Raw genomic sequence first — 10,201 nt, forward strand, 5'->3', positions numbered from 1 at the left:
CTACTTCAACAAACAAATCAAAGCAAACCTGGTGGAGGGTCCAAAACATCGCTAGGAGTAGGGGGATAAAGCAACCAGAGTCCCAACAACCGAGAGCACATAGCGCACTCCAAAGAACACCTCCTGAAGGGCCAGGCCCTGGACAGAGTATGACCCTCCTTTAACATAGCAGCGCTCACAGGTGCAGAGCACGCAGCAAGCTTTTAAAACACATAAGGGACAGAAAACCAGCCAAAAGGATGAAACGGAAGACTTCTCCTCGAAAGAAATTCCAGGAAGAAATGACAGCTAAAGAATTGCTCAAAACAGACACAAACAATACAACTGAACAAGAATTTAGACTAACAGTCAATAAGATTAATCGCTGGACTTGAGAAAGGCATAGAAGACAGCAGAGAACCTATTGCTGCGGAGATGAAGGAACTAAAACATAGTCATGACAAATTAAGAAATGCTGTAGATGAGGTGCAACGTAAACCAGATGCGGTGACAGCGAGGACTGATGAGGCAGAGGGGAGAATGAGTGAAAAAGAAGATAAAATTACGAAAAAAGATGAAACTGAGAAAAAGAGAGATAAAAAAACAAATCGTACAGACACAGCTCGGTTCATGTCTTCCCCTGGGAAGAACGAAGGCAGGCGTCGTGTCCATCATTGCGGTCGGGACACCCCACTTCACCTCTTCCTTCCCTTAGTAGATTCCAGTGTTTCTATTTGTTTGGGGACTTCTCTCTGCTGCTAGGCTCGAAGCCCCTTGAAGGCAGACACGATGACTATTTGTGAGTCCTTGGGATAGTACAAGGCACACAGAGGGACTCAATGAGTATTTAATGAATGTGGTAGATACGGGACAAAACGGTCATATTCTAACCATCAGAAAGGACCCAGGAGGCGTGCCTGGGTAGCTCAGTTGTTTGAGGGTCCCAGTCTTGGTTTCAACTCAGGTCGTGCTCTCAGGGCTGTTAAGATCAATCTCCGTCCCCCCCCACCCCCTCCCCACCCCCCCCCCCCCCCCCCGTCAGGCCCTGTGCTGACAACGTGGAGCTGGCTTGGGATTCTCTCTCTCCCTCTCTCTCTCCTCCCCTCCATCTCTCTCAAAAATAAATGAACATTAAAAAAAAAAAAAGGAAGGATCCCAAGAGGGATCCCTTGGACAGGGGAATGGGGGAAATGCAAGAAGCTGAAAGTTAGAAGAGAGCCTGTGTGTGACGCTTCACTATTACAAAAGGCCCCACCTCTAACCCTATGACCGGAACTACCCTCTCTCAGGGGATAACTGTTCTAACAACTCTGACTGGCCACCTTAACCCTGTTTTAATTAATTCCAAACTCTTGTTCTTCCATCACCATCTTAAACACTGTAGGAACACCTTGACTAATTTTTAAGGCTACCCACAACTCCAAGCAGGCCTGAAGCTCACAGGGACAGTAAAATACAAGACTTCTGAAGGGGCCAAAGGAACTTTGCCTGGAAGTCTCTTGAGGTTCTTTTAAGAATAGGGCCCTTTGTTTCCTATACTATTGCAAAATAAATCAGCAAGCCGTTCGGCTGGCTGAGTACCTACTTCATTGAGGCACGCAGTCATGCTATACAACCCAGCAGCAAGCTCCTCAATGAAGGTTATCTTCACCAGAGAAAGGGACCAGGGTTTAAACTAGAAAGAGCGTGTGGTCGCTGGTTCACTCATGACTGACTAGAACAAGCCGATGACGTGATCAGTGATTCAAGCAAACGTTGCATCCAGTTACACCACAAGAAGCAACTCAAACCCAAACTGGTAACTTACAAAAAGGCTGCTTTTCCTGGCAGTGGAGGAAGTACTCACAGCACTCTAGGTTAAGAAGGGATTGAGAGCCACCGAGTTCTGTTTGGAAAAAACCACAAAAGCATGGCCAGATACAAATGGCTCGAAGGGCAGCAAACCCTGGGAAAAGTCAACTTACTTCTTACGGCGAGGAGGTGCAACACTCAAACACGATAACGCCCTCAAGCAGGCACTGCGCGGGGCTGCCTGGCTATACACATTTGGTAGTGTGGCAGCATCTCTCACTTGAAGGTGTTCAACAGACAAAAGATCCGAAGGAGTCCTTCTTTTCTGTCCTCTACTGGGAAAATAGCTCTGAAAAGCACAATGTTAAGGACCCAGCTCAGCAAAGTCTGTGAAATAAATACACTCAACACCTGGGTTATCTGTATTTCCACTTTAAACAGGACTTCCTTTTTCTTCTCACATCATTTCAAAATCACAAGTACATTTCTCACAGCTATTGGCCAAAGCGGACTTTCAAGAAACTCCCACCCATCACAGGGACGTCAAATTTTCACGAAACCAAGAAAACCACCTGCTGAATTTGCCTCCATGCTATACTGAAGTATTCAACTCCCAAAAATCCAACCATTCTTCGCTGGATGTTTTCATGTATAACGGACTTATTTTTATCCCACTTTACATACGGAGCCATGGGCTCAGAGAGGCTAATCAAATTACCCGAAGTCACAAAGTAGTAGCTGGTACAGGTATTTCATTCCAACCCATTCCAACTAGTCCATGACTAGTATTCTTTATAATAAGTCCCAAATGCCTCCTGAAGAAAGAAGCCTGGTTTTAAGACAGTTTTTTTGCCTTCTGAGCATGGAAAGCGATGAGGTTTCAAAGGCTGAAAATGATGGCTAACCAGCAATGAGAAATGAAAACCTGCATGTTGCAACAATGTGAAACATGGTAAATAAATCATACACCTCAATATACCAATAGTTGAAAGTTCAGGTTCTGGGGTCAAAAAGGCCCGAGTTCAAATTATGAATGAGCTGTTTACTAGCCATTTGACTTTGGGGCAAATTAAACTCCCTAAGCCTCAGCTTTCTAACCACAGAACACGAAGATTAAAAAATACTGACCTACCTACCTGTCAACCTCACCCAGTTGTTGAGAGGTCAACGAAGAACGTACATCAGTAACTTGAAGGCTCACCAGTTTAATTTATAGGAAATACAACTCCATTCAGTCTACGGACTCGAGGGGACAAAACTGTTATAAATCAGGACTGGAAGATACATCTATCCTGTTTACAGTGCCATTGTCAAATCTTACCATTTTAGGTTTATGCCCATTTACAGAATCTTATCAAATAAAGTCCAATTTGCAGTCACCTTTCCTTCCTACAAATTTACAGATTGCTCAGAACCAGAGAGAAAAGATACAGGAGACTTCTGGCTAACCCATAAATGCTAAGGCTAATGTAATCACTGGTGTGCAACTACGTGAACTCAGTTCTTTTACAACCATGCATGCAAATAAAGGAAATGTTACAAGAGCCCTAACGTTTAAAAAGAAAATTTCTAAAAACAAAATGTGGATCTCAGCACATAGCAGTATATAGTTTAATATAGAGGAGCACATAGACTCTGAATTGGTAGAACACTTAATTTGGGGTTTCTGTTGGCTGTAAAAAATGTCTTAATTTTATAAATACGGACTTAAGAAGCTAAAATTAGACAAGATAACCTTCTTTGAAGTGCTACCAGTTTCTCATTTGAAGCCGTATCACTTAACATAATAATCACAAGTTATTAAGAGAGCAAACCGTTATCTACCTTAGTGATCTAGAGAAAGTTTTTTTTGATCAGGCACCCCTATCAATGGAATTTTTAGTACATGCCCAATATATTTGTTTACAAAATGTACCATGTGCTTGTGCAAACTCACATGAAAACACACACAAAAATACTTTAGGAGAATGACATAAAGGTACTTTGGAGATCACCTATTTAGAGAATTATTAAAAGTACATGTGCCCACAGGTGACCATGTCTTCTATCTGTTATGATTTGAAATAATAATTGTTTGATGTGATAGTCTCCAAATACAGGAATGCAGTTAACTCTACTCTCATTTCCTGCCTGGTGATCTCTGTCCTGATGTTAGATGTCTGGCCTACACTTAATCACCCTTCTATCATCAGAAGGGGGTCACAAACGGCCTTCACAACTAAAAGGCACGAGGAAAGAGGCTTATAATCAAGCAGTTCCTAACAGCTTCAAAAACATTGTCCCTTTATAAAATACCTAGACAAAGGCACTAAGCATTAGATTTGAATGTCTTTAAAAATGCCTATAGGTACAGGCTTTCTTTAAGCTATCCCACTCCCCACCCCCCACCCCGCCCAGTTTCCACTTGGTATGAACCATAAACCTCACTACCACTTCGACCTGCATGTTCACAAAGTGAGCGCAGACTCGGTCCCAGGTTCGTGAATTACAGAATCCCTACAGTCGTGCTTCCCAAACTCTCTGCCAAAGATGGCTGCACAGACCTCTCGATATTCATCAACATCAAAACGATAAACAGCATGCAAAGGTTCCTATGAAAGTCAGAGGTTGAACTCCAAAATGTTCCTTTTAAGATTATTTAACTACGAGAGGACAGAAAACACTTACAGAATCGAAAATCCTCAACTGGAAGTGAAATTGGCAGCCTTATCATTTTCTATCGTTTGACACTCTGAACAATATCAAAAGAAACTGGTTAGCTAAAACTGTAGTCAAAAAAACTGGCGTCAACTATATTCCATAAATTGTTGAGGAAATGGTGGCAATCCTATTAATACAACCTAAGGCTTACTTGTTTAGGAGCACCTTAAAACTACAAAGTTTAACATCTTGTTTAACAATGTTTCTTCACTTTAGGCTATTTTCAGAAAAAAAAGCAAAAAAACATATATATATATAAATAGCCAGAAACTATAAATCACATATAAATTCCTCTGGCCTTTTTGCAGTAATATAAATGACTTCAGGACTCATTTAAGCAGCTTAGTTTGCTTAGTAGTACAAACTATTTCACTACAAGTTTTTCACCCTGTTATGTTCCAAACATAAAAAATACTGTTATATTTTAACAGTAGCCATATATGCAGACTGAGATGAAATTAAACTCTTTGTAGTCCCTGTACTTTCAGACAAATAAGAAATACGTTGTTTCAGACAATCCAAAATAAAACTATTGATAACTTCTCCCCATAGCTTATCAATAGCATCTCATCACATTAGCTGAAATAGGGGTGCAAAGGAGAGAGGTATGATTTTCAATATACAATACACTTTTAATCTTTAGTTCTTAAAGATCATAAGTCAGGAAGACTGCTTCAACATGAAGGCCAATTCCACAATCTGTAACACCCATACAAAACAAAAACTACTTGCGATTTGTGAAGAACGGTGACTTAGGGAAATCATTTATGCAACAGTACCAGAAAGCGATTTTCTAGTGGACTTTCCCATCTACTACTAATACAAGAAATATTGTAACTCAAGGCTATGGACATGTGATTCCCATCCCAGACTGAAGAGGAGAAAACAGCCACATTATCCTGCACAAACCAGGGTAAATCCTTGCTTCAGCATTATAGAGCAAGATAGTACTTACATTTGGAGAAGAGGAGATAATTTTAAAACTACCTGTTAAAATTCAGAATAGTGGCACCCGTAACGATACTGCTAATAATCATGAACTCTTGGTGCCAACGGCAGCTAAGGATTTTTGAAAGCAGTCCTCCTTTCTTAAAATGACTTAAGGAAGTATCTTCTCACTCAGTGTAAAAGCCTTCTAAATTTTATCAGTATTAAATTTCTTACAAGTACACAGATACAATGACTGCACGTGCAGGTTGGTACACTCCTGCATGTGCACAGAGCAGCACACAAACGTTTTCATCCAAACAGCTAGGCAAAAACAGTCCCCAGAAGCAATGAATGAGAAATTAAAAAGCTCCAGTACCGTAAGCAATTGTCTGGAGAACGTAAGGGTTAAAGTCCCGGGAAACAGCAGGATGCCAGGTCTCAGTGATATTTGCAAGCCTTTTTAAAGAGGAACTTAACAGCTCCTTAAGTGCCAGACATCACCTACATTCTAAAGTGAAATGTTTTTAAGTTCTCTTCCTACCCAATTTCTTTGAAAGTACCGAAAAGTCTGATGTCACCATCTCCAAAAATGATTTTCCAGTTGAGAATCGGTTCTATGACCGAAGTTTCAGGTTAGAATATACTCCTAAACTCTCCGGACACTCTGCCTTAGGGTCCAATGGGTTAGTATGCAAAACCTTACCAAGCACCTGGCTTCAAAGGAGTTACCAGAGATGCAGTTGGCAAACAATGCTAATCAGAACTGGGGTGAGACCTGTGGAAGAAGACACTACCGGTTGTATCCTTGTACATTCAAATTTGAAAAACTGGGAGGCTTCTCAAAGAACACGCTGGAAAATAAAACCATAACTGGTAAGGGTATTCCGCGTGCCGTGGTTCTAATGCGAATGACGGGTGAAGTACACAGACACTGTTCGTATTCTAAACACCTGTGTATTCGGCTGTGGATTTACTTCTGTGTATCCCCAAATTTGGGACTACTGATTTCAAGTAACCTCAACTGCGGGGTATTTCCAGTGTGATCATGTTTATTACATGCGTATCTCAAAAGCCACTGTAAGTTAACGGTGTACCGAAAAACTCAACCTTCTCCACTTTCAAAATCCCGTTCAACCAAAGAACTACCAACAAGTTTTTATCACATGGGGTAGTGGAGTAATGTACACTCTGGCAAGGTTTCGTTTAGGTTCTGAGAATTTATCTGAAACAGAAGTCTGAAAATAAGGGATCAAAAACTCACATTTCAACTTTTGAGAATAAAAATTGATAAACATACCTGTTGTTGAATTCCAGCTTAAGTGATTTTTATGTAATTCTTGCAGCTGATGAAACGCAAAACACCACCATCTCTGCAGTGATTAGCCTGTTCTTTTAAGACTATGGGTCACCTACCCCAGGATTTTCTAATTGAACATGGATTCCATGGGGCAAAATTATTGTTTTTCAAAGGTGGGCCAGAACGGAACATTTATATCTTCACTTCGACAGGGAAGCAATGAAATATAATCCTCTGAGTATCATTTTTGGTAGATGTTACCTTTGTCTCTTATCCTCATTTCGTGAGATTAGCCTGGTAATGTGTCCATGTTTTGACTTTGGAGATTTAAAAAAAAAAGTTACCCTGTGTTTCCTCTAACACCTAGACATGTACACTCCCATCAAATGTTTTTCAGCGTGACCAGTGTGCAACTGACATTCACATAGCTTATAGAACCTAAGTCTTCTGAGAAACATATTTCTTTGAGCTGAACCTCTATAATCATGACAAGAGATTGATTAAAATGCCAAGATAAGAAACAATTTATTATAGAGAGAAGAAAAATTTCTCATCCAAAATATAGAAATCTGTACAACTTTGCCACAATCAATATACATGAACTGTACAAATTTACACCAGTTCATAATTTACCAAATAAAAGATGACTAACAAAGTTCACAAAATAGATGGTGGTTTGTGGAAAAGACTTTTACCCAATTAAGTACAAGGAAAGTTACAAACCAGACCTCCACTTTCTAAAAATAAGAAGTTTACTCAGTCTTAGAAAACTACAAGCTAGCAAATGTACAGAGAGCTGGCTGGTGCTAACACCACAGTTGAGACAGTGTCTTTTTAAGGGTCTTTTTAAAGCCTGTTGCCACGGCAGATTCTGGTCACTTGCTACTCTCAAGGCCAAAAACACAATACAAGGTCTGACCATTTCCCCAGGTCATGCTTACTAGGTTTGTCTTATGTACATTTATACAAATTTAAGTGCTAGGTAAAAGTCTTGTCAAAATTTCCAGTACTACCATGTTTCAAATGTTGAGCTTTCCTAGTCAGCTGCCAAAAAAGTTAACCATTTTCAAGTGTAATAGTGCAAATTTCCTCCGCAAGGTCTACTGCAGAGAAAGGTTCTTTGAAATACAGATTTGCCTTAAAGGGATTGATGGAAAAAATTTAGGTTTAACATCTGGGAGAAACTGAAACCACCCTAGGACTTCACTCCCTAGCAAATAAAGTCATCATTTACTTGGACTCACAGGCTATTAAATCATTGAAAGGTACTGTCCAAACTATGGCACTGTCACTTTAAAAAAAAATTTTTTTTACCACTCTATCTTGTGCCAGATCTTCACAGCTGTGACATGGTTTAAATTCCATAATCCATCCCCAAGAGGAGCCCACCCAAAGCAAAAATCAAATTTATCCATCCATTATAAGATGATCCATCCATAGACTATATCTTAACCTGATACAGTCATCATATTGTAGTTTTTGGAAGGGCTTGTTCTGCCCAAGAGAAGTTCCTCCTTACAGCTGATTCTGCTGTCTACCATTTGCACGCTGCTGCTGTTTTGAGTGCTACCTCCTGCTGGTGAGGCTTCGTACAGCACACAGATGGAGCCATCCTCTCCAATTCTGTAGGACACTTCGTAGGGGTCAACCCAGAGAGTGAGTTCACTTGGGAGAAGCCTGAACAGCTCCTGACTGCTCAGTCCAATCCGCTGTGCCGCCTGTCCAATCAGAGGATCCATTTTATGGTTGATGCGAATACAACGGTAACCTGATCCCTTGCACGGCTTTTCTGGGAACCAGTGATGTTTATAATGTTCTATAGGGGGAAAGAGAGAGAGAGAAAGAGAAAGAGAGAGAGAGAGAGAGAGAGAGAGAGAGAGAAACAATGCTTAGATCGTTACTGTAAGATCCCGCTATGGCTTCCTCCTTCCGCAGGCTCCTTTGAAAAGTGAAAAATTTAAACTATCAACTTTCAAAAACGCCCAGCACCGCACCGCGGCTGTGCGTGCTTGGGGCTGGGGAAAAGAGCGGGCAGGGTTTTAGAAACAACACAGTAGTAGGGGACAAAACAATCTCCAGGAACCAACCGGTTGAGCCGCCAAAACAGGAATCCGGCGCGCGGCCTCGGCTGGCCGGGCAGCCGGATGGCACCAGCGGCCAGGCGGGAACCTGTTTACTTTCTCCACCCCACCCCAGCCGCACACAATGGGGTTTATGGCTTTGGAGGAGAAGCGCCACCGGGCTGTTAACCCCGAAGGGAAGAAAAACAAGCAACCCTAACTAAACCAAGCTCTGGGCAGGGCTGCAACTGAACCGGTGACAAATCCGATGATTAATGGTCAGGGGTAGGAGGCGCGGGGCGACGGCACGTCCGTCCCGGGCTGGCCCCGGGGCAGCGGCGCGGTCTCCCAGCCCCGGGCCCCGCCGCCGAGCCCACAACGGTTGGAGGGGGTTGGGGGAGGGGGCGTCGAACTAACCCCAGCCCCGCAGCTCCTTTGTCCCCAAATCCGCGGACGGTCCGAGGACCGCAGCTCCCGCCTCAGTGGCTGTAGTCTCTTTGTTGTGAGCCTGTTCCCTTCTCCCCTCGGTGGGGCAGCCGTGGGGGGAGGGGGAGCCCTCGGCCCAGCCCCCAAACCTTCGCCAGGACCCGCCGTTAGCGGCCGCCAGGCGCGCCTGCCCGCTCCCGCGGCGGGACCCGAGCGCGGCCGGCCCGGGGCAGTGCCGCGGCTTCCGCGGCCCCGACGGCTCGGCCCGCCTCCCGCCCCGGGTGTGCGGTCCGCGTCCGCCCGGCGCCCCTCGCCCTCCCGCCGCGGCCGGCTCACCTGCCAGCAGCTCCTGCAGGCTCTGGCTGAAGGTCTGCAGCTGTCGCTCGCTCGTGAGCCCCTTGGTGCGGAGGAACTTGGAGATGAAGGACACGGCGGCGGCGATCTCGCCTATCATGGTGGCGGCCCGGGTGTAGAAGGGATGCATGGGGGCGGCGGGCGGGGGCGGCCCGGGGCGGCCGGGGCTCGGCGGCGCGGCCCCGACGACGGAGCGGCCACCCCGGGCTCCCTCGCAGGTCAGAGGGCTGAGAGGAAGAGAGGGCGGGAGGGGCGGACAGCTACTTTTTTTCTCCTTTATAGTAAAAAAGTTATTTTCACGACAGGAGGCGGCAGGCGAGAGGAAGAGACGAGCGACGGCGGCCTGGTCACATCGCTCGGACTTCCCCAGCCGCCTCCGCGTCCAGCTCCGCAGCCTCCGAAGCTCCTAACAGTTGCATTTCCAGCTCGGAGCGGCGAAGAGATGCAGGAGCCGTGCAGTAGCTTTTATAGCGCGGCGGAAAGGAAGTGGCGTACCTGGAGCATGACGGTCGACTTCAGCCAATCCGGAGATCGCACCATTGTGACGCAGCAGATTCGGAGCCGGAGGGGGCGGGAAAAGGGGGCTAGGGGGTGGATGCGGAGACGGGAAAGAGAGGGAGGAGCTGACGTAATCCGCTTGTAAACAAATAAACTCCGGAGCGGC

At 44.6% G+C, this 10,201-nt stretch overlaps 1 protein-coding gene across 1 annotated transcript; it reads right to left on the reverse strand.

Moving 5' to 3' along the window:
• Positions 1 to 7,197: 7,197 nt before the first annotated feature.
• BTG1 (BTG anti-proliferation factor 1) lies at positions 7,198 to 9,972 on the reverse strand. The gene is made up of 2 exons (XM_027071112.2): positions 9,520 to 9,972; positions 7,198 to 8,513 (listed from the first exon to the last, which is right to left on the reverse strand). The coding sequence occupies exons 1-2, from the start codon at positions 9,665 to 9,667 to the stop codon at positions 8,146 to 8,148; spliced, it is 516 nt and encodes a 171-aa protein (XP_026926913.1). The 5' UTR covers positions 9,668 to 9,972; the 3' UTR covers positions 7,198 to 8,145.
• Between the last annotated feature and the right edge of the window lie 229 nt (positions 9,973 to 10,201).

The sequence above is a fragment of the Acinonyx jubatus genome, chromosome B4 (genome assembly GCF_027475565.1).
Source record: "Acinonyx jubatus isolate Ajub_Pintada_27869175 chromosome B4, VMU_Ajub_asm_v1.0, whole genome shotgun sequence".
In the NCBI taxonomy this organism is placed as follows: domain Eukaryota; kingdom Metazoa; phylum Chordata; class Mammalia; order Carnivora; family Felidae; genus Acinonyx; species Acinonyx jubatus.